Genomic DNA, 25,422 nt, shown 5'->3' with positions numbered 1-25,422 from the left:
GGACACGACTGAGCAACTGAACTGAACTGAACTGAAGATCATGTCAGAAGGACTCAGGAGCCAAGTTGAAGAAGTTCCCACTAGTCAAAGATGGGATAATTTGAGCCTTATTAAGTATTTTTAATCCCACGATCATGGTAATTTTAAAAAACACCCTAATTGGTCACCTCCTGAGAATGACAGGAAACCAATTAATTCTCAGGAACTGAATAAGTCAAACGAAAAGACTGAGCATTTATCCTGTTTTTTTCCCCTATGTAAGCTGCACACTGTGTAATCAAATAACAGATTGAAGGGATATCAATCTTTATAAAATTATTCCAGCTAATAAAGTAAAGCAAAATGGTAGAATGAGAATATCACTATTTTGCAATCTCCAGAGAATTAATAGGTCAAGACATTAAGGATCAACAGCTTCTAAAGGCAAAAGAAGAGTGGAAAAATCAGATGTCGTGTGCCTTCCAGTGAAAGAATCCAACAGCACCTCTAATCTGGGCAAGAGAATCAAACCTGAGTCTGATCAATCCTCTGGATCCAGACAAAGGAAATAGAAGGCAAAGGCATAGCCTGAAGTGTGCCAGGAGGGCACTTGTTAATAAGACTGTGGGAAGGACATCCCTTTTGGTCCAGTGGCTAAGACTCTACACTTCCAATGTGGGGGGGAGGGGGTGGGGCTTGGGCTCAATACCTGGTCAGGGAAGTAGATCCCACATGCCACAGCTAAGAGTTCATATGCCTCAACTAAAGATCCTGCATGCCGCAACAAAGATTGAAGATCCCATGTGCCACAAAACTAAGACCTGGTGCAGTCAAATAAAGAAAAATAAATGCTAAACAGAAACAAAAAATCTCTACACATCCAATAGTCCAGATCCTTAAACAACAACAAAAAAATTCTTTTAAGTGAGGGAGGATGTTAAAGAAATCTATAGATTAAAAGAGACTTCTCTGTGGTACAGTGGTTAAGAGCCTGCCTCCCAATGCAGCGGACTTAAGTTTGACCCCTGATCTAGGAAGACCCCACATGCCTCGGAGAAACTAATCCCGTGCTCCACAACTACTGAGTTTGTGTTCTAGAACCTGAGAGCCGGAACTCCTGAAGGCCACACACCCTAGAACCTGTGCTCTGGAACAAGAGAATCCACAGCAACGAGAAGCCCATGCACCACAACTAGAGAGCAGCCCCTGCTCACTGCAGCTAGAGAAAAGACCGGCACAAACAAAAATAAATAAGAGACTTAAAAGACACACATGTTTTAAAAAATAGGCAAGACTAAACTGCAGTGTATCAGGCTGCTCACTTGGGTGATAAAACCATAAAGAGATGCAAGGAAGTGATTACTGTAAAGGTTAGGACAGCATTTACTTTTGGAGGGATGAAGGCAAATGTGATTAGGGAGGGTATTTAAAGGCACTTTTGGGGAAATTGGCAAAGTTCTATTTCTTGATCTGAGTGACAGTTGTATGAGTATCTTATAATAATTCACTAAGGTGTTAATTTGTTACATGAGTTTTCTTTTTTTGTTGTGTTTTATTTTACAATAAAAAGGTTTTAAAAATATTAAGAAAATCTAACATTTCCTCCATATCATATTAAAAAAAACTCAAAATGGATTAAAGATATAAACCTAAGAGTGGAAACCATAAAACTCCTAGAAGGAAACATAAGTAGTCTTTGACATAAATTGTAGCAATATTTTTTTGGATTTCCTAAGGCAAAGGAAACAAAATCAAAAAAATAAACAAATGGGGTCTAATTAAACTAATAAACAAGTGGGGTCTAGAAACCATCTACAAAATTAAAAGACAGCCTGCTGAATGAGAGAAAATATTTGCAAATGATGTGACCTATATAACAGGTTAATATCCAAAATATGCAAACTGCTCATATAACTCAATATCAAAAAAACAAAAACCCAATCAAAAAATGGGCAGACGATCTGAATAGACATTTATCCAGAGAAGACATACAGATGGCCCATGGGCACATGAAAAGATGCTCAATGTGGCTACTCATCAGAGAAATACAAATCAAAACCTCAATGAGCTATCACCTCACGCCTGTCAGAATGGTTATCACCAAAGAGACCACAAATACCAAATCCTGGCAAGAATATGGAGGAAAAGGAAACCCTTACACCCTGTTATGGGAATGCAAATTGCTGCAGTCACTATGGAAAACAGTATGGGGATTCCTCAAAAAACTAAAAATGGAACTACCATGTGATGCAGGGCTTCCCAGGTGGAACCAGTGATAAACAATGGTCTGCCAACGCAGGAGACCTAAGAGACATGGGTTCGATCCCTGGAGCAGAAAGATCCCCTGGAGGAGGGAATGGCAGCCCATTCCAGTATTCTTGCCTGGAGAATCCCATGGACATGGAAGCAAGCTCAGTGCTCACTGACAGACCAGTGGATGAACTACTGATGTGTATTTATATACACACAGAATATTACTCAGTCATAACTTTTTTTTTTTACCATTTTAACAACATAGATGGAACTGAGTATTATGCTTAGTAAGACAAGTCAGACAAAGAAAGATAAATATTGCATTTATTGCTTATACATGGAATCTAATAACACAAATGAATGAGTATAACAAAGCAGAAACAAACTCACAGATACATAGAGAGAACAAACTAGCGACTGCAGTTACCACTGAGGAGAGGGAAGGGGAAAGAAGAAGGGAAGGGTATTAAGAAGTACAAACTATTATATACAAAATAAATATAGCACAGGGAATATAACTAATATTTTATAATAACTTTAAATGGAATATAATCTATAAAAATATTGAATCACTATGTTGTATTAATATTATAAATCAACTATACTTCATTTAAAGAAAAAGCAATAAAGTAACATTTTCTTTTTAAGTTAAAAAAAGAAAAAGAAAATCTAGACTTGTCAGCACAGTAAGAGCCAACTGGTAGAAAACCCAGCAAGGTAACAGAGAAGCAGCCAATCAGCTTGAAGCCAGTGTCTTATGAAGGCCTTCTGTCTCAATGAACTGCTCATGGTGACATTAAATGATTTCTTTTTTTTTTTTTTTCAAGTCCTGCCACATAGCATGTGGGAGGTTTAATTCTCAGATAAGGGATCCAACCTGTGGCCCCTGCAGTGGAAGCTCACAGTCTTAACCACTGGGCCACCAGGGAAGTCCCTGATTTCATCTATATGTTAAATGAAAATTTGCCTTGTAACACTTCAAATCATGTTTTAAAGCGTATGGCAAATAGTGTACTCCAAAATATCTCAAAGGTACTCTCAATTCAAAACGACCTCTTGGATGCCTAACTGGAATTGCAAATAACTGTTAGGTGTTGATTTCTCACAGAAATAAGATTAATCACTTGACTCAAACTTGTAGCATTCAGCATACCAACATAGGGCAGCTTTGAGTTCCCAGAATTAGAAAAGAACCTTACACCCCTTGCTCCCCTACTCAGCTCTATATGCACATTATTAGCAATAGTCTATTAAAAAAAAATGAGAAAAAAATTTTCCCCAAACAATAAACATCCTGAAGTTTGAGTGAACTGCCACACACAAGATATTATTGCAGCTTTAGCAAGTGAGTTCAGGACTAAGAGAAAAGACACAGGCTCCCCAGGTCAGACTGAACTCCGCAGACAGGACCTGGAGCAGCAGTTGCATTGCATCCCTGGATCACAGTCACCAAACAAGAAGCATACTTAGCCCTGCATCTGCTAAGACCAACTCCCAGTTGCCAAGTGCTCTGCAAGGTGCAGAAAATGACCATCAAGAAGTTTTCCTAGGACAGTGGATAAGAATCCACCTGCCAATGTAGGGGACACAAGTTCAATCTCTAGCCTGGGAAGATTCTGCATGCCTCGGAGCCCGGGCTCCTCAACAAGAGAAGTCACGGCAGTCAGAAGCCTGTGTACAGCAACAAAGAGTAGCCTACAGGCGCTGCAACTAGAGAAAGCCTTTGAAAGCAACAAAAGATTCAGCACAGCCAAAAATTAACAAAAAAATTAATTTAAAAAGAGTTTTCCCAGCTTTTACTGAATTTGCCTCACATTATGATTCTATAACCTAAGCACAAATTTCCCATTTCAGACTGGCACTCTTCTGTACAAGCCAATAATGAAACACACATTCCTCTGGGTTATGAAAATTGTCCAATTTCTTCCCAATACAAAAAAGGAGATAAATGTTATTTTCTACTGGGGAAGTGCAGCACCATTGCTCTTGAACTTCCACATCCTTACTCTGATATACATTGGTGAATTATATCTGAAATAAACATAGGACTTTAGTATCATCTGCAATGGCAAGGGTCTGTGAATGACAGACCCTAAATGCCTGGACATGGCCCCACAGACTCGGTCTTCACCTGCACCTCGCTGAGGAGGCTGAGGGGGCTTGTTGAAGGTCACTAGGTGGGTCAGTATCAGTCGAGCACCCTCTCAAGGCTCATCTTTCTACTACTGAAAACACCACAATGTCAATTCTATCTCAATCTTAAAATGTGAAGAATAAAATGGGACATAAACTGTGACGTAGACTCTGGCTGGAGGAGCCTAGAGCAGTTTTATTGAGGGGTAATATCCTGCAGCCATTCAGAACATAAGGATGGGATGAAGCTGAGGGTGTGACTCCCTGCTCAGCCACGCATCTGTGGCAGGTCATTTAACCTCCCAGAGCCTCAGTGCAGATTAACAACAATACCTTTCTCATAGATCTGTTAGGAAGATGAATTTAACAATGTGTATAAAGCATTTAGCACAGTGCCCACCCCATTGTAAGTACTCAAAAAGTACCATTGTCGGATTGGGGTTGTAAACACTTCTATAAACATACAGAACTCTCTATTTGATGAACATCTGCTGGGTTTCAATGCAGCCTACTCTCTCCAAGGTAAGTGGTGCTATTTTTATAAACCCACAACATTAAAAAGTCATTACTAGCAGTGCTTAAGTATATATGTGTGATTAATACCTTCCACATCTCTGCTTTGTTTTTCTTTTTCCCAACTACTCATCCTGGGTGGATAATTTTAATTCTAATAAAACCGTGGATTATTATTATCAGTAATAGTGATGGTTTAGCTAGAGAGCTTCTAGAGCTTGGGAGCCTAGGGCTAGTGCAGATATTATCTGTCTGCCCAATAATCATGCCTCTCTCCCTTGTTCCCTTTACTACTGCCAACCTCCCACAGTAGAAATTTTCCCCTTACTATCCACTACTTACTTTCAGTTTCCCTGGCAGCTGTGACTCAGTTCTGGCCAGCGAGGCCTGAGGAGGATTCAGGAAAGATTTATCCTCTGATGAAAAGAGATGGGGACTTCCCTGGTGGCCCAGTGGTTAAGACTCCACACTTTCAATGCAGGAACTTTGGGTTTGATCCCTGGTCGGGATGGCTTAAGTGGTAAAGAATCCACCTGCAATGCAGGAGACACAGAAGACATGGGTTTGATCCCCAGGTCAGGAAGATCCCCTGGAGGAAGACATGACAACCCACTCCAGTATTCTTGCCTGAAAAATCCCATAGACGGATGAGCCTGGAAGGCTACAGTCCATAGGGCTGCAAAGAGTTGGACACAATTGAGCACATACACGCAAAAAAACCACACACATAGGGAAGATCCCACATGCTATGCAGCATGGCCCAGCCTGGCCCCCAAATAAAAAGAAATAACTAAGTAAAAAGAAAAAAGACAGACACTACAGGAGAACAGATTTATCATTGCCCTCTCTGTGCCCATCCCTCCCCCCATATCCATCAGCTCCTCCCGCCTTTGAATGAGTTTGGAGACACTTGTGATACCCATCACAGAAGAAGCTATTTTCTGTCTAGGAGGTCGCAGGTCTGCAATTTAAAAAAACATAACATACTAAGAATAGGAGAAGAGAAGGATGGATGGAACCTGGTTCCTGTTGATACTGCTTGAGGCACTGAGTCAGCTCTGGGTTGGTACCTGTGGCATAAGATAATTGAATGTCTTTACTGCTCAAACCACTGTTAGCTAGGCACTCTCTTACCTGCAGCCTAAAGCATTCTAATTATGGGCTGAATTGTGCCTAACCTAATTGGTATGGGATAAATTGTGCCCCCTGTGGTCTGTCTCTGTCTCAACCTCCTCCATCTGCCCCCTTTCCCAAATTGTGAGGCTGGAAAACCCCCAATGTGCTGGACTCCAGGGCAGCAAACCTGGGGGATGGCTGGCTAGAGAGGAAGGCTGAAGCAAGACTCAAACCATCCATACTTGTGGGTCCCTGGTCAGAGGAAAAAAATCGTGGTTCCACTAAAACTAGAGAGATTTGCACTTTCATATATTGAATTTCTCACCCCCACTACCTCAAAATGGGACTATATTTGGAGATACGGTCTTTAAAAAGTTTAATTCAAGTGCACTGAGGCTTCTCGGGTGGCCCTAATGCAATCTGACTGCTGTACTTATAAGAAGAAGAGATTTGGACACACAGACACGAGGGGCATGTTTACAAAGAAGCCTGAGAGAACTGGTTGCCAGCAGCTCTGGACCGCAGTGATATTAAAGGAAGTTCCTCAAGGCTGAAGGATTGAAAAATACGTGAAGAAAATGGATCTATACTGAAGAATGAAGAGCCTCAAATAAGTAGATAAATATAAAAAACTTTTCCCCATGTTTTAATTTCTTCAAAAGATCATTGTTTAAAGTGAAAACTAATAACCACGATTTCTGAGGATTATATCTGTAGACATAAACCATGTGATAATAACAAAAAGGCTATTATTTGGAATACCTCCCACCCCCTTTTTTTTTGACCATGCTGTTTGACTTATATGTAGACGTAAACCATATAATAATACAAAGGATATTATTTGTAATACCCCCTCCCTTTTTTTTGGGCCATTCTGTACAACTTTCAGGACCTTAGTTCCTCAGTCAAGGGTTGAACCCAGGCCACTGCTGTGAAAGTGCCCCGCCCTAATCCCTAGACTGCCAGGGAACTCTCTGTAATAACCTTTACAAAAGAGATTGTTATAGATAAGACTTCTGCCCCCTCCCCTCCAAATTCATATGGTGAAGCCCTAACCCCAGGGTGAGAGAGGGCCTTTTAAAAAGTAATAAAGGTTAAATGAGGTCAAAAGGGTAGGACTCTAATCCAATATGAATGCTGTCCTTATAAAGAGAAAGAGACCACAGACGCATGCAGACTGAGGAAAGACCATGTAAAGAAACAAGAAGGTGATCACCTTCAAACCCAGGAGAGAAGCCTCAGGGGAAATCATACCTGTCAACAGCTTGATCTTGGTTCTCCAGCCTCCAGAACTGTGAGAAATAAATTCCTATTAAGCCACCTAGTCTGCAGTATATTGTTATGATAGCCCCAGCAAACTGTTACAGGGACCTAGTATACTATTTATTATCATGAATATACAAACACTAGGGCAACCACAAGAGGGAACAGAACTTACGAAAGACTGATCGAAGGGTAAACTTTCAGGTGGACGTTTTATAAGGAACTCAGAGCCCAGGTATGCACCAGGAAGACCGTGGTGATTCACTCTCTGCCCTGTGGCCTGTCTCTGCAAGTCACTGCCCAACCTCCTCCATCTGTCCCTTTTTCCAAATTGTGAGGCGGGAAAGCCCCTGGTGTGCTAGACTGGGGCGCAGCAAACCCAGAGGATGGCTGGCTAGAGAGGAAGCCTCAGACAAGACTCAAATTATCCATACTTGTGGGTCCCTAGTCAGATATTTAAACCTAGAGGAAAAAATTGTGGTTCTATGAAAATTTGTATTACGTATCATTAGTAGTGGGCTTCCCTGGTGGCTCAGTGGTAACAAATCTGCCTACCAATGCAGGAGATGTGGGTTCAATCCCTAGGTTGGGAAGATCCCCTGGAGAAGGAAATGGTAAGCCACTCCAGTATTCTTGCCTGGAAAAGCCCACAGGCAGAGGAGCCTGGCTGGCTACAGTCCACGGAGGTCACAAAGTGTCAGATACACCTGAGCAACTAAATAACAATCATCAGTAGCAGACCATTATTATTCAGTTTTCAAGGCTGCTGTTAGAATGATAAATTAAAAACTGACCAGAATTTAGAAATAGGGAAGAAAGTCTCAAGTACTGACACAACTCAAAATGCAAAATAAAGCAAAAGGAGGAGGAGGAAGAAGAAAAGGAAGAGGAAGTGGAGGAGGGGAGAGGGAGGAGGAAGTCAGAGCAAGCAAGACCATTACAAAGAAAATTGTTCTCTATTTTCTACTGCTCACCAATTACAACATGAGAAGGGCACCCCTTCAGAACAGGATAGATTCCTGGAGGTGCCAGGACCTCTGGACAGAGGAGTAGACTCAGGGAAGAGAAAACAGGCCACTTGTCCACTCAAGAGTCTTGAGGCTGGGGCTCCTCCCAACAGGTCCCACTCACCCACATCAGTGATCAGAGACACGAGGTATCAAGTCAGCAGCACACTAAAGGATGAGGTCAGCACTGCCAGTGATTCGAAATCGAGATTGTGAACAAATGCACACTGAGCAGACTCCCTGGTGTCCCTGCTTCATGGTTTTCAATTCCTGAATCTATTTGCGGGACACAAGTGGTTTTGGTTATTTTTTGTTCCTGACCCGACTGTTGGTCAACATTTTTCAACCCAGTGAGGATCTACTTGTATAAACTTCGTTATTTCTTAGGATGGGTACATGGGTGTTCATTTGGGGCATGCTCCTGTCAATCATCTTTAAACTTTAAAGCTACTCTATTACCTTTCAAGAGATTAGCACTTTCCACTGCCAAAAAACACAGAACACCTACAGATACTTGCTGAGTATTTTTAGAGACCAAGTATATTTAGAAACCAATTATCTTTAGAGACCAAGACATTAAAACTGTTCTCCCAGGCTAGGGGTTTTCAACTGGCTGGGCATCAGTCCCTGGGGATGGGGTGGGAGGGCTGTGAGGTTTGTTAGGAATGCAGATTCCCAGGCCCCACTTTGTGATAACACAGTAGGTAGGGCCCAGGAATCTGCACCTTTTGGATCAGGCTTCCCAGATGATTCTAATTTGCAGTCATGTTGGGAGCTATGGCCCCAGATGAGCCCTAAAATAGAGCAACATGTTGGACAAATTCAAAGTTTCATTTGAGAGATCACCTCTGTGGCTGCTTAGATAGTCGCATCCTCAGATCAGCCCACTCAGGGCACACAGGCAGGGACCCAGGAAGTTCCTTATCAACACAGAGTCTCTCACCTTAACAAGAAGAGCAGCTGCTTTTTCAAGAACCTTCATGTGTTCCAGGCCATAAAAAGCAAAGGAGCAAAACAGCTACACAGAGGCCATTGCTGAATGCCAGGAGAGGTCTGAGTTCACCACCTGTCCCAGGAATATTCGGTGAGTCACCCGGGGCCTATCTCTGCACTAAGGCAGACAGAATTCCATCACTGAGTCTAGACTGCTCTACACTTCCAGGGCGGGGATAGTATTGAATCAAACACCAGCCATTTCCCAGAAAACTACTTCATCTTTTTCAAGAAAGGAGAAGGGGAGGGGAAAAGGAGTTTTTTCCTGATCACAGAGGGATGGAATCCGGTATTAGATTTATTTCTTAAAGGTCTGAGTCATCAAAGCTTGCTCTGAACTTTGCAACCTCAGGCTAACACTGAACCGGCACCTTTTCTCAGAGGACGGTAGCATTTCTATAGAATTCCCTTGTTGCATTTCTATAAAATTCCCTTGTTCCCATCTATGTGTGTGTGTGAGAGCCTACACACAACTCAGGAAGCCAGAGATGGGAAAAGATGAGGACAGTGAGGGCTCCACAAACACACACACAACCTCTGTCTCTTTCACTTTGGTTGACAGTCATGTTATTTGCTGTTCAGCCACTCGGGATGTGTCTAGCTCTTTGCGGCCCCATGGACTACAGCACGCCAGGCTTCCCTGTCCTTCCCTGTTTCCCACGGTTTGTTCAGACTTGTGTCCATTGAGTTGATGATGCCATTTATAAGTCATGTTTTAAGGAACGATTTTTTTTTGGGGGGGGGGGCTGTATCACATAACACATGGGATCCAGTTCCCTGACTAGGGATCAAACCTGTGCCCCCTTCATTGGAAGCACAGAGTCTTAACCACTAAACCCCAGGGAAGTCCCAGGGAACTCATTTACTGAAATAAAATAATAGTCAGGAGTGGAGAAGGCTTGAACTAGGTGAATTTGGTTTGAAGGAGTAAGAATCAGGCTTAACCAGAGTATTGGCCAGGTGGCTCCTTTCAAATGTTCACAGTGTCCCGTATGCCCTGCGGAGCGCTGTGTTCCCGGAAGAGTTAGCTCCAAGGGACAGCCCTGGAGGTAGCGTCCCTGCCTTCTACAGCTGAGCACTCTCACAACTTTCCCTGAGGACAGCCGAGGCAACTTTGAGACACCAAGGGCAGCAGAGACATCACTTCCTGTCTGGCTTGGAAAACCTGGTTTCATCCATTACCTCTTTCAAATAAGAGCCCCCACAGGTGAAAGGGCAACCCATAGCTCACAAATGAACGGTAACAAATCTTTTAAAAATGCCCCTCATGTACAGGAAGGGTTACTGGATACCATGGCTCTTCTCCTGCCCAGATACATAAAACCCAGGTGCCCTGCTCTGATTCATTTCTCTTCAGCAGCAGCAGCAGCAAGATTTGCCTATATAATCACATGGTCCTGCAGCTGGGAATCACTGCGTGTGTGTGCACATGCTCAGTTGTGTCTGACTCTTTGTGACTCTATGGACTGTAGCCTACCAGGCTCCTTAGTCCAGGGGATTTTCCAGGCAAGAATACTGGGATGGGTTGCCATTTCCTACTCCAGAGGATCTTCCCCACTCAGGGATCAAACCTAAGTCTCTTATATCTCCTGCATTAGCAGATGGATTCTTTACCACTGTGCCACCTGGGAAGCCCAAGAATCAGTGAAGCTGTGCTTCATGCCTGTTCTTCTCTGGGCTTCTCTGGCATCATCAGAGGCAAAAAAGGAAAGTTCATGTTAAAAGCACATGTGGTACAAGTCACCACTCTTCCTCTCTGCTCCACTATGTACAAACACCATCATCTTGAAATGAGGGTAATTTGGCCAGTCCAACAAAGTTGACCACTTGCTTTGGCACACTGGCTATAAAGAGAGGAATATCCTGCTTAAGTGACACAACAATTCTGTAATAGAAATATATATCCCCACTTTTTAGATAAAGCAATGGGCTCAAAGCTTAAGTAGCTTATCCCAAGTTACACAGCCAGTAGTAGCTGAGATATGAACAGCTGATTCCATCAAGTGTCCTGTGAACAGCTGATTCCATCAGTGTCCTGTGAACCAGCCACTTTTTGACTAAAGTAGAAGTCATCTTAATTCCCAATGTTTAAGGAAATGATAACAAGTAGAAATTTGGATTTAATTCCATTCTCTGTTATTAAAGAAACAAACCCCAGTGTGTTTATAAGTTAGCTTGGGTTGCTCCACGGAAGGCCCATTCCAGTGATCTCTCACTCATTTTTTTATTTCTTTTTGGTGGGGAAGATGGCTGCATGCCTACCCCTCAGTCACCTCGAGTGAAATATCTTCAGGTTTGACCAGCAAGAGATCAATCACCCATTTTGTTCTGTGTAAAAAAGCACAATACGGAAATTCCCTTGTGGTCCAGTGGTTAGGACTCTGCACTTTGACTGCTGAGGGCTCGGGTTTGATCCCTGATCAGGGAACTAAGATCCCACAAGCCTTGCGGGCGGCCAAAAAAAAAAAAAAAATACAATCCTGGGAAAACAAACTTAGTGATGTCCATCCAGCTTTGCAGCTGGCTCTGGTGTCTCAGAAGTAAAGAATCCATCTGCAATGCAGGAGACGCAGGTAGACAAGGGGTCGATCCCTGGGTCGATCCCTGGAGAAGGAAATAGCAACCCACTCCAGTATCCTTGCCTGGGAAATCCCATGGACAGAGGAGCTTGGAGTGCTACAGTCCACCGGATTGCAAAGAGTTGGACATGACTGAGTACACACACACACACACACACACACACACTGAATCTTTGCTACCTTGGTTCCGAACCATAAACACTTGTTTCCAGAGAAAAAGCAACTGCTCTCTAAAAGGATGAGTGGATGTTGTTTGATCATTGTGGAGCATGTGACACTTTAAAACAAGTTTCTCAGGTAATTTCCATGCTTCACATGCAAGACCAAGAAAACAAAACCTATGGACTCAGGTTTACTCCAATTATGCCTCTGGTCATTTGAAACAAACATCAGAAGAAAGATGTTTATTTCAGCTTCTTCTTATTGAGAAATAAAAAATATTTTGAAAATGGTTCCTCTACTGTGCTAAGGAAGTGCCTTTACTTTCCTTTGTGAAACTCAGAAGAATTGTGAACCCATCTTTGCACTATCAATTTACCTTCAGGGACCTGTTCAAATATTTTTGTGCATGTCACCAGTCATCTTGGATCCCAGGCCCTGGTGGGAACATGAGAGGGTTGCACAGCGCCATTCACACAGTAGGAGCTCAATAACACCTGCTGCCTGAATGAATGGAGCCCTGGCAAGCTGGATGGAGGGGATGCACCTCTCAACTTGTATAAGGGCCAATGCGGCAATCTAAGACTCATGGGCCAGATGGTCCCTAAGGTACCTCTCGCCTCTCATTCTAGAATCATCTACCCACTACTGGCAGCTCATTTCCTCCTCGTAAGGCCAAAATGCAGAATTCAAATGGACATTCACTGGTACTACTTAACCTCATTTACATTTTGCAGCAAGGTTCACTGATTCTTTTTCTTTTTACCCTTAATGACTCATCCATTTTTAGCTATTGGGAAGACCCACTGACAGACAGAAGTCTAGAAACTGCAATTGGCTCAGACCCCTAGGCCAAAGTTATCAAAACTAGAGGGGGTGGGGAGCAGGAAGTAAACTGTTTCTCACAGGGAGACATGAAGGTTGAGGTGTTAAAAGCTCCTTTTTGGTGTTTGCTGAGTTCTTACTGTGTGCATTTGGTATTAAAGGCAGGATGTGGGCAGCATGAGGCAAGTTGAGGTGATAGAAGTTTATCTGGCACCACACAGTGCCTTCTCTTACACTCTGCAGTGGAGCCGATTCTGTGAATGCCAAACTGAGGGAAGCTTTCCCCATTTATCCAGGTAGGCCCCTGTGTCAGTGTCCATGGTACTGGGGCTGCGCTAATGCTCCTTCCACCTCCATGAGAAAACAGGTGGCCTTTATCTGTTATCACCCATCTTCCTCTGCTTCCAAGAGGTCACCCCATGCTCAACCCCCTCAATTTGTACCATGCAAAAACAGAGGGAGTAGAGAATGGACTCTTCTGCGAGATGTGGAAGCAAAGCTAAATTCTGATTGAGGACAAACGAAATCTCCAAGAAGGAAATGTGTTCATTCCAAGGGGATGATCCAAGCAGACAAGGATTAATTTAATTAACCAACTATGAGGTCTCTCGAGTGCCTGGCACTAAGGCAGTCTCAGCTTCAAGGATTTGCTATTTGAAGTTCCCTAAGTCATAAACCACCCAGAAACTGCTCCTCCCCCCACATAGCATTTCCTAATGGGTACTGTTTAGATGCAATCATTTCTCTCCACACACCCTTTCCTCCAATTTCAACAGAATAAAGAATTGCAGAGAACAGGTCTCATAAAATGCTCCTTTCCTGGCCCCTGCAGTGTGAGTGCACATCCTCAATTTCTGCCATTCCGTAGGGCTCCCAGAATAGTCTGTCCACAACACTCACTACACAGAGGAAGACGATATCCAGAAACATAGTAGAAACAGAAAACTGAGAGACAACAAAGATATGTATATTTTCTAGCTCACGCCACCCCTTTTCTCACTAGATTTAAACAGAACAAAAGGCACTAAGGTTAAAGTCTCCCTTAAAGAAAAAAATGTAAGGGACCATCTGTGTAGAATTACTACATTTGGGGGGGAACCTTCTTATATTCAATATTTTATTGATCATTCTTAAATTAGCAGCTAATCTAGATAGATATAATGGCTTAGAAGGCTTATTTCTGTTAATGCAAAGACCTTAATACCAAACATTCAATGTCTAAGGTATCCATATTTTACAGGGAGGTAGATGGTACTCCATTTTCCTAAACTTTATTTATTCAAATTACAGGTATAAACTCAAAAGCCGAGCCAAGAAGTGGCAGAGCCAAGTAGTACATATGGGGCGAACTGGCACTCGCAAAAAAAATCTACAAAAAAGCCAGTCGTGTCACCATAACTTGCTGACTTAACTCCCCACGACAGATCTAATTAGAAGGTGGCAGTAAATCTTTCCAGGTGTTTAATTAAGTGTGATAATTATTTCTTTCCTTAAAGACAGATGGAATCATATGTTTACATTTCAAAGCATAATGTTTCCTTAGTTAAAACACTGTGGATATACTTTTGTGAAACACAGGATTCAAACCAGGATAAAAATATCTGCTGTGATAAGCAGCACTTAAAGTGATTTATCAGCTCTAAGTTTCATATGCCAGGGCACAATGGCAACTTCAAGTCTGCTCTGTTCTGGTTATTTCTTTTAGCTATATAGTTTTGTTTTCCTTACGCCTCAAGGAATAATTTCTACTCTATATGCCATTTTCCTGCCAGCATCTCATAAATGAAGTCTTATCAAGAAAGCGGGAAAACATTATGGGCATCTCTACTTTCACAGCAAGAACATGGCAAGAATAAACCGAGATAGAGAGGAATTCAGAGACAGTTATAATTGGATGGGACCTCAGCAACCAGGGAATCATTTTACAGGTGGATTAGGGTACTGTCCTGCTATCAATTAAATGTTTTTTAGGGCAGAAATACACCCTATATTGAAATAGTATTGACCTCCCCAATAAAAATTATATATGTAATTATATGTATACTACTAAGTCGCTTCAGTCGTGTCCGACTCTGTGCGACCCCACAGACGGCAGCCCACCAGGCTCCGCTGTCCCTGGGATTCTCCAGGCAAGAATACTGGAGTGGGTTGTCATTTCCTTCTCCAATTATATGTATAGAAGGGTCGAATTATCAGTCATAAGTAGCTCAAGGATTTCCGTTGTTTCAACATTGAGCACCCAACTATCTTCTTCCTCCCTTGCTTCTCTCAGGGTACTGCTCCTCCTACCCAGTGCTGTTTTTGGAAGTCAGTTGGCTTTAGCAATACGGTGTTACTGAATCAATGAAGATTTTTGGCCCCTAAATCCTGTTGGTCAACTTGGTCTTGAACTTCCCTACCAGCCGCCCAGGTTCTGAAGGCGCCCAAGTGTTCTTGCATCAGGTGCTGAGCGCGCAAAGACACGAGCTCGCGCGCGCGCGCGCACACACACACACACACACACACACACACACACACACACAAACATATTTTCTTCCTCAAAGGAAGTCTCCACCGAACGGTCTCAAGGCAAAACTCTAGTCCCTGCCCATTTTACAATGCAGGGTTGGATTACAATCTCAGGCCAGCATCTCGGTCTGCAATCTGGGACATTCTGATAACCGGGGCGGTTCTTTCGACAGCAGGAGCTGTGACCAGGAGGGCGTGACACGTAGCGGGGGCCCCCATCTGCAGAAGGAACAGTAAGCGGCTCAGGGCAGAAGGGTGGAAGTTAAGGGGTCATCAGCTCGAGTCGGTAAGGGCTCCCAGCTGGAGGTCTCAGATTATCTCGGCGACACAGGAACTGGGTAAAAACTCCGGGGAGTTTCCGGAGCTGTGCGCGCCTGCACATACACACACACAAGCTCAGACGCACGCACTCACACCCACTCACATTTACTTCAGAAACTCTCTGTGAGCTGAAAGCGTGCCCCCAGGAGCACCCCGCAGCGCAGTGGCCGGGGAATCCTGTGAGGGTGTCTGCGGGACCGGCGCGCCCGGGAGGCACTTACTCTGAAGAGGGGCCCGGTGGCGCGGGGACGCTAAGAGGCGAGCTGGGCGAGGTTACGGCGCGGAGCTGCCAAGACGCTTGAACGATCGCGGGCTGCCGCGGACTCACCAGCAGAGCGCGGGCCAGTGACGGCGGGAGAAACGGAGCCAGGGGAGGGAGAAAAGGAGCAAGGGGCGGGGCAAAAGAAGCAAGGGGCGGGGACAGGAGGAAGAGCTAAAGAGCCAGGGGCGGGGCGGGAGGAGGATTTAGGAGACTGGGACGGAGCCGACCGAGGAGGAGGAGCCGGAGGTCGGGGGCGGAGCGTGCGCGGAGGAGTTCAGGGCAGGGCGGGCAGAAGAACCCAGGCTTCAGAGGCAGGGCCTGGCACTTGGGGTCAGGAGTGGCCAGGGCTCAGGGAAATGCAGAGGAGGGCTGGAGCTGGACTTGAGCTGCAAAGCAAGACCTTTGGGCTCAAGGAGCCAGGACCGGCTTGGGAGATACGCAGGGAAGAAGTTACCTTTCGGCTCCCTCGGTTTCTTCAGCTATGAAATTGAGATTCCAGCCTCAAGTTTATTGAGTCTCTTAAGTGAGCTCATGCCAGGCACCTAACAAGTACACATGTATTATCTATTATCTGTTGCCGTTACCTTCGTCGTCGACATCCTTTTCCGTATAAGCCCCTAAATCCCTCCTGCCCTTTTTTTCTTTTTCTTTTCAGCCTTTACTGGCCTCAAGTCTACCCGGGGATAGCTGATGCGTAAGTGATTCCTAAGTTTCCATTTGCGAGGGATGCAAGGTTTCTTTTTAAGAGTTAAAGGGTCATTGGATCCCAGCAAGTCAGTCTGGTCTAAGCCACCTCTGCGGACTTCAATGACTGCCCGTACCCACAGAGTCTAAGAGTGGCTATTTACCCGGATGGGGCATAATCTGGGCCCTAAACCCAAGGTAGTCATTCTCAAGGGCAAATGTTGCCGGACCTTCTTGGGAGTGTGATGAATCCATCCTCCATTCAGTTCAGTTCAGTCGCTCAGTCGTGTCCGACTCTTTGCGACCCCATGAATCGCAGCACTCCAGGCCTCCCTGTCCAACACCAACTCCAGGAGTTCACCCAGACTCACGTCCATCGAGTCAGTGATGCTATCCAGCCATCTCATCCTCTGTCGTCCCCTTCTCCTCCTGCCCCCAATCCCTCCCAGCATCAGAGTCTTTTCCAATGAGTCAACTCTTCACATGAGGTGGCCAAAGTACTGGAGTTGCAGCTTTAGCATCATTCCTTCCAAAGAAATCCCAGGGCTGATCTCCTTCAGAATGGACTGGTTGGATCTCCTTGCAGTCCAAGGGACTCTCAAGAGTCTTCGCCAACACCACAGTTCAAAAGCATCAATTATTCGGCGCTCAGCCTTCTTCACAGTCCAACTCTCACATCCATACATGACCACAGGAAAAACCACAGCCTTGACTAGATGAACCTTTGTTGGCAAAATAATGTCTCTGCTTTTTAATATGCTATCTAGGTTGGTCATAACTTTCCTTCCAAGGAGTAAGCGTCTTTTAATTTCATGGCTGCAGTCACCATCTGCAGTGATTTTGGAGCCCAAAAATATAAAGTCTGACACTGTTTCCACTGTTTCCCCATTTATTTCCCATGAAGTGATGGGACCGGATGCCATGATCTTCGTTTTCTGAATGTTGAGCTTTAAGCCAACTTTTTCACTCTCCACTTTCACTTTCATCAAGAGGCCTTTGAGTTCCTCTTCACTTTCTGCCATAAGGGTGGTGTCATCTGCATATCTGAGGTGATTGATATTTCTCCCGGCAATCTTGATTCCAACTTGTGTTTCTTCCAGTCCAGTGTTTCTCATGATGTACCCTGCATAGAAGTTAAATAAGCAGGGTGATAATTTACAGCCTTGACATACTCCTTTTCCTATTTGGAACCAGTCTGTTGTTCCATGTCCAGTTCTAACTGTTGCTTCCTGACCTACATACAAATTTCTCAAGAGGCAGGTCAGGTGGTCTGGTATTCCCATCTCTTTCAGAATTTTGCACAGTTTATTGTGATCCACACAGTCAAAGGCTTTGGCATAGTCAATAAAGCAGAAATAGATGTTTTTCTGGAACTCTCTTGCTTTTTCCATGATCCAGTGGATATTGGCAATTTGATCTCTGGTTCCTCTGCCTTTTCTAAAACCAGCTTGAACATCTGGAAGTTCACGGTTCACATATTGCTGAAGCCTGGCTTGGAGAATTTTGAGCATTACTTTACTAGCGTGTGAGATGAGTGCAATTGTGTGGTAGTTTTAGCATTCTTTGGCATTGTCTTTCTTTGGGATTGGAATGAAAACTGACCTTTTCTAGTCCTGTGGCCACTGCTGAGGTTTCCAAATTTGCTGGCATATTGAGTGCAGCACTTTCACAGCATCATCTTTCAGAATTTGGAATAGCTCAACTGGAATTCCATCACCTCCACTAGCTTTGTTCATGGTGATGCTTTCTAAGGCCCACTTGACTTCACATTCCAGGATGTCTGGCCCTAGGTCAGTCATCACACCATCGTGATTATCTGGGTCACGAAGATCTTTTTTGTACAGTTCTTCTTAATATCTTTGCCATCTCTTCTTAATATCTTCTGCTTCTGTTAGGTCCATACCATTTCTGTCCTTTATTGTGCCCATCTTTGCATGAAATGTTCCCTTGGTATCTCTAATTTTCTTGAAGAGATCTCTAGTCTTTCCCATTCTGTTGTTTTCCTCTATTTCTTTGCATTGATCACTGAAGAAGGCTTTCTTATCTCTTCTTGCTATTCTTTGGAACTCTGCATTCAGATGCTTATATCTTTCCTTTGTTCCTTTGCTTTTCGCTTCTCTTCTTTTCACAGCTATTTGTAAGGCCTCCCCAGACAGCGATTTTTCTTCTTTGCATTTCTTTTCCACGGGGATCGTTTTGATCCCTGTCTCCTGTACAGTGTCACAAACCTCATTCCATATTTCATCAGGCACTCTATCTATCAGATCTAGGCCCTTAAATCTATTTCTCACTTCCACTGTATAATCATAAGGGATTTGATTTAGGTCATACCTGTATGGTCTAGTGGTTTTCCCTACTTTCTTCAATTTAAGTCTGAATTTGGCAATAAGGAGTTCATGATCTGAGCCACAGTTTTTGGTCGTTTTTGCTGACTGTATAGGGATTTCTTTGGAAGAAATGATGCTAAAGCTGAAACTCCAGTACTTTGGCCACCTCATGCAAAGAGTTGACTCATTGGAAAAGACTCTGATGCTGGGAGGGATTGGAGGCAAGAGGAGAAGGGGACGACAGAGGATGAGATGGCTGGATGGCATCACTGACTCGATGGACATGAGTTTGGGTGAACTCCGGGAGTTGGTGATGGACAGGGAGGCCTGGCGTGCTGCGATTCATGGGGTCGCAAAGAGTCGGACACGACTAAGCGACTGATCTGATCTGATCTGATCTGATAGAGCTTCTCCATCTTTGGCTGCAAAGAATATAATCAATCTGATTTCGGTGTTGACCATCTGGTGATGTCCATGTGTAGAGTCTTCTCTTGTGTTGTTGGAAGAGGGTGTTTGTTATGATCAGTGCATTTTCATGGCAAAACTCTATTAGTCTTTACCCTGCTTCATTCCGTATTCCAAGGCCAAATTTGCCTGTTACTCCAGGTGTTTCTTGACTTCCTACTTTTGCATTCCAGTCCCCTATAATGAAAAGGACATCTTTTTTGGGTGTTAGTTCTAAAAGGTCTTGTAGGTTTTCATAGAACCGTTCAACTTCAGCTTCTTCAGTGTTACTGGTTGGGGCATAGACTTGGATTACTGTGATATTGAATGGTTTGCCTTGGAAACGAACAGAGATCATTCTGTGGTTTTTGAGATTGCATCCAAGTACTGCATTTCGGACTCTTTTGTTGACCATGATGGCTACTCCATTTCTTCTAGGGGATTCCTGCCCGCAGTAGTAGATATAATGGTCATCTGAGTTAAATTCACCCATTCCAGTCCATTTTAGTTTGCTGATGCCTAGAATGTCGACATTCACTCTTGCCATCTCTTGTTTGACCATTTCCAATTTGCCTTGATTCATGGACCTGACATTCCAGGTTCCTATGCAATATTGCTCTTTACAGCATTGGACCTTGCTTCTATCATCAGTCACATCCACAGCTGGGTATTGTTTTTGCTTTGGCTCCATCCCTTCCTTCTTTCTGGAGTTATTTCTCCACTGATCTCCATTAGCATATTGGGCACCTACTGACCTGGGGAGTTCCTCTTTCAGTATCCTATCATTTTGCCTTTTCATACTGTTCATGGGGTTCTCAAGGCAAGAATACTGAAGTGGTTAGCCATTCCCTTCTCCAGTGGACTACATTCGGTCAGATCTCTCCACAATGACCTGCCCATCTTGGGTTGCCCCATGGGCATGGCTTAGTTTCCTTGAGTTAGACAAGGCTGTGGTCCTAGTGTGATTAGATTGACTAGTTTTCTGTGAGTATGGTTTCAGTGTGTCTGCCCTCTGATGCTCTCTTGCAACACCTACCATCTTACTTGAGTTTCTCTTACCTTGGGCGTGGGGTATCCTCCATTAAGCACCTACTATATAATGGTTCTGTGCAGAGGGCTGGAAATATTAGTAATACTAGCAAAATTTCATATGTGTTGGTCACTGTTATAATCCTCATAACAACTTATAGATCCTATAGCTACCTTAGTTTCAAAAAACTGAAATCATGGCTTCTGGTCTCATCACTTCATGGCAAACAGATGGGTAAAAAATGGAAACAGTGACAGGTTTTATTTCCTTAAGCTTCAAAACCACTGCAAATGGTGACTGCAGCCATGAAATTACAAGACATTTGCTCTTCGGAAGAAAAGCTATGACAAAACTAGACAGCATATTAAAAAGGAGAGACATCACTCAGAGATATCACTTTGACAACAAAGGTCCGTATAGTCAAAGTTGTGGTTTTTCCAGTAGTCATGTATGGATGTGAGAGGTCATAAAGAAGGCTGAATGCTGAAGAATTGATGCTTTCAAGCTGTGGTGCTGGAGAAGACTTTTGAGAGTCCTTTGGACAGCAAGGTGATCAAACCAGTCAATCCTAAAGAAATTAACCCTGAATATTCATTGGGAGGACTGATGCTGAAGCTGAAGCTCCAATCCTTTGGCCACCTGATGTGAAGAGCCAACTCATTGGAAAAGACCGTAATGCTGGAAAAGATTGAGGGCAGGAGGAGTAGGGTGCGACAAAGGATGAGATGATTGGATGGCATTATCAATTAATTGAACATGAGTTTGAGCAAATTTGGTGAAATAGTGAAGGACAGGGAAGGCTGGTGTGCTGCAGTCCATGGGGTCGCAAACAGTTGGACACGACTGAGTACTGAACAACATAGCTACCTTAGTTTTACAAAGGGAAAGGGAGGCATAATGAAATAAAATAATCTACCAACACTTCACATTTAGTAAGTGGCAGAGTATGGTTGGGACACAGGAAAGTAAACACATTGGGTTTAATGACCACAATAGGAATATTCAGAAGGTTCAGAGATGTTTAAGACACTGTCCTGTGGGGAGGGGAGAGTCAGGAAGATTTTTCTGAAGGAGGTAATGTCTGAGCTCAATTTAGAAGAACGAATGGGAGCTTCCTTCTTCTAAGGAAGGACATGGTAAACATTTTTCAAGCATTAAGAAGGGTTGGTGAAGAAGTGGAACAATAGAAAAAGACCAAATCTAAGTGTTTTCTTCCTGTAGGAGTTGAAGAATATTAATTTGACCTTTGGTAAGTAGAAAGTCAGAAGGATTTTAAGCATGGGAGACATATCAAATGTTCTAGAAAAGTTTCTCTGAAAACAGCATAGAAAACATCAGACCCGGGAAACTTGCTTATGAAGTCATTGCAAGGATGGATCAATTAGGATACAGCTCAGTCGTGTCTGACTCTTTGTGACCCCATGGGTAATCTGTGGGCAAGAATACTGGAGTGGGTTGCATGCCCTCCTCTAGGGGATCTTCCTGACCCATAGACTGAACCCAGGTCTCCTGCATTGCAGGCGGATTCTTTGCCGCCTGAGCCACCAGAGAAGTCCTAGGATACAGCAGTAGGCAGAATATGAATTTCAGGAAAGATGTCCCCACCTGAATCCCCAGAACCTGTGAATATGTTACCTTACATGGCAAAAGGGACTTGGCAGGTGTGATTAAGGTCAAAGAGAATGAGATAGGGAGATTATCTTGGATTATTTGGGTGGATCTAATCTAATTATATGATTCCCATAAAGAGGATGAATGAGTCATAGAGATTCAAAGTATGAGAAGAACTTGACCTGGGTCAGGAGCCAAGGAATGTGGGTGGCCTCCAGAAGCCGGGAATGGACCTCAGCCAACAACAACAACAAAAAATGGGAATTTCATTCTAACACCATAAGGAAATGGATCCTCCCTTAGAGCCTCTGGAAAGGAATTCAGCTCGATTGACACTTTGAGTTTATCCTGGTGAGACCCACCCACCCCCTCCACCCACCCCCCTCCCCCAACCCCCACTACTGGACTTCTGACCAGAAATGTAAAACTGTAAAGTAATAGATGTATGTTGTTTTAAACTCCTAAATTGGTGTTAATTTGTTTTGGCAGTAATAGGAAATAATTATAGACGCGGAATGCTTAAACTAAGTGGATGGAAAGATGGATTCAACACTTACAAGGCCCTGGAGATTGATGGGATGTGGGGGCTGAAGGAAGGAGATTAATCTAGGTCGATTTACTGGGTTTCTGGATTGGCAGGCTGTCTTTGGTGATGCCACCCAGTGGAGAAAAGGACAAAGGCAGGTCTTATTAGGATTAAAAAGGTTTACACACTCGCAGGCCTTCCCTACTCCTTAAAATCATTAGAAACAGTCCCCAAAAGTCCATGGGCGGTGATACTTGTTACCGCCTAGTGTTCTAGAAATGGATCTGCTCTGTGTAAGCTGCATGACTTTGGACAGAGCACAGAGCATCAGTAAAACTTCTACTGTGTGGGATAGGAGGAGCCCCATCTGCATGATTCCTGGGTCAGCCAGGACGTCGTGGTGTCTGTAACCTTAACCCAGTAACTTTCACCATTGCTTCATTTCAGCCTCCTTTGTCTCAAGCTGTGCCCTGGAGCAGCACTCTCCAGGGATACTTCTATTTAGATATAAAGATTCTTTAGTCTTTCTCTTTATCATTCCACACCCCTACTATGGCCTCTCATCCTTGGTCTTCACATGCTTTCTTTACCTCGTGCAGACCTGAATCTCTATTGACTTCCCTTCCTGCCAGCCTAACCTGAAGAGCCAGAACCTCAGCCACTCACTGCTAATGCCTCTCATTGCTTTACTCCATCGTCCTTCTATTACTTGGCACATCTTTCTATCCAGTCCACATATTCGTATGTGCTACTTAAGAACCAAAGGATGTGAAAACTGATGCTCTGCAGATTCATGATCCCTGATGTTAAATCCTCAAGCAGGCTGGATTTTCTCCTGCATCAGTGATGGAAAGAAGGGAGTTCAATCTTTATCCCTTTCCTCAAGACATCTTTCACACCCCTAACCCTTCCTACACTTGATATACAATCTTACCTATTTCAAAGAAAATACACAGATCATCAATACAGAATTTTCTCTACTTAGCCCAGCTAACAAAGATGCTATTTACATCCACAATCACCTTGACTTCCTTTCCTCTGATCCCGGTGGATCAGAGCAAACCCATTCATCAGCTTTCAGGGTCCCTGAGGAGTCCTCCCTTCTATTTACAGAGGCTGTATTCTGTTGAATATCGATTCTCTTTTATCGTCAACCTCTCAATTTCTATACTTTTCCCACAAAATATTTTTTTTCAATGCTAAAATATAAAATTTAAATAGCACCACGGATCCTACCAGCTTCTCTCACGTCTTTACTAGGGCCATCTAGACCTGACAGTAGAAACAATTCGGAGTGGCCAGTGCCTCAGTGCTTCCCTTAAGGGACCTGGGAAGGAATCTACAATTCCAGGAAATGTGTGTCACTGTTGTCCAAGAACAACCAGCCGTACTTCTCTTGAATAAAGACAAAGGACTCCACCTTGCTTCATAGTGTGACGATATTTAGAAATTAACAAGATATTGACCTTTTCTATCTTACTTGGGCCAAAAGGTACTTGGATCATTTCTTTTTCAAACTAGTACTTTCATATTTCCATTTGGATTTATAAAAATAAAAACAAACAAACAAACAAAAACAGTATCTAGGAAGCTCCTAATAACTAGTCCATCATTCAATGGCTAATTATATTTGAAATAATTACAGCTGTATCTGGAATAACTGAATCCTCTCAGATCACCTACCCCCAAGAAAAGACCCCAAACCATATAAATCACATAAAGTAGAGATAGCTGTAACTAGAGCTGCATGCCAGAAATACCTCTGTACATACCTTCTATTTTTACTTCTGCCCAGTTGAAGATAATAGTAACTAATATCACACAGTAGTAGAGTCTTAAAAAATCTTTTGACCCAGCTTTCTCTTGTACTCTTCATTTGCCTCAAGCCTCTACTCCACTTATTCAGTACCAGCCTCCTCTTTCAGAGTGAAAAGGAAATAACTATATGGCACTGTGAAATGTGCAATAAAATGTATGCATTGGGAGGAGAGTGGAGATGATTCACATTCCTTGGGGGAATGGAGATTTCACAGAGATTCCATCCAACCAAGTTGAAAAGGATGAACTCAAGCTGATCAGGGAGAGAGAAGGGCACTCCAGGCATCGTGGACAGAGAAGATACGCATATAATATTTCCTACAGGCTAAAAGCACTGAGGCAAGGCTTCATACCTATGGGCTATATACCTCAAATATAGCCCACAAAAATACCTATGTGGCCACTGTGCTTTAACTACTGTTTCATGGGAGTGTATTAGTAACATGCCAGATTCAAAACATGGCTACAACTTCACCATCCTTCAAGATCATTCTCTGATTGTCTACTCCTTCAACTCTCTCCAGTTCTATTTCTTTTCAGAGGTTTATCATAACATGTCCTTAAAGTAACAGTATGAGTATGGTAGAGAACATTTTTCCTAATAGAAGTCAAGGTACAGATTGGGTAGGTTAGGACAACTGTTTGATATCACACCTAGTAGAAACTCAGAACAGTTGAACACAGCAGTCTCACAGGGGCCCCAAAGTAGAGCCTGTATCAGAAATAAAATATGGATGTGGCTTTTATCCAATGAATGGATTATAATTTAATATAATTATAATATAAAAACAAGGAACCCACAATGTTTTAAAAGCAATTTTACTAGACTGAACCATATAGGACAGGAACAGTACAAAATGTAAAGAGGTCTTTGCGTGCTCCAACTTTTCTAGCCAGGAAAACAGGGTGACGAAACTACAGTTAAAAACATGAGCCTCTTTTTTAGGAAAAGAATGACTTCAGTTCAGTTCAGTCATGTCCGATTCTTTGTGACCCCATGGACCACAGCACGTCAGGCTTCCCTGTCCATCACCAACTCCTGGAGCCTATTCAAAGTCATGTTCATCATGT

General features: G+C 43.4%; 1 protein-coding gene across 2 annotated transcripts in view; it reads right to left on the bottom strand.

The window, feature by feature from the left end:
• The window catches only part of TNFAIP8 (TNF alpha induced protein 8), a 143,258-nt gene extending 127,253 nt beyond the window's left edge, over positions 1 to 16,005 (bottom strand). Inside the window, exons 1-2 of one of the 2 annotated variants that reach the window (XM_025292993.2) lie at positions 15,871 to 16,005; positions 5,221 to 5,411 (exon numbers count right to left, since the gene is read on the bottom strand). In XM_025292993.2, the coding sequence (XP_025148778.1) occupies position 5,221 (1 nt within the window). In that variant the 5' untranslated portion in view covers positions 5,222 to 5,411; positions 15,871 to 16,005. The remainder of the gene's footprint in view (positions 1 to 5,220; positions 5,412 to 15,870) is intronic. The other variant, XM_006078093.3, reaches the window with a different exon arrangement.
• Between the last annotated feature and the right edge of the window lie 9,417 nt (positions 16,006 to 25,422).

This window comes from Bubalus bubalis, chromosome 9 (assembly GCF_019923935.1).
Source record: "Bubalus bubalis isolate 160015118507 breed Murrah chromosome 9, NDDB_SH_1, whole genome shotgun sequence".
NCBI classification, from domain to species: Eukaryota; Metazoa; Chordata; class Mammalia; order Artiodactyla; family Bovidae; genus Bubalus; species Bubalus bubalis.
This window is presented reverse-complemented; position numbering and strand designations above follow the sequence as displayed.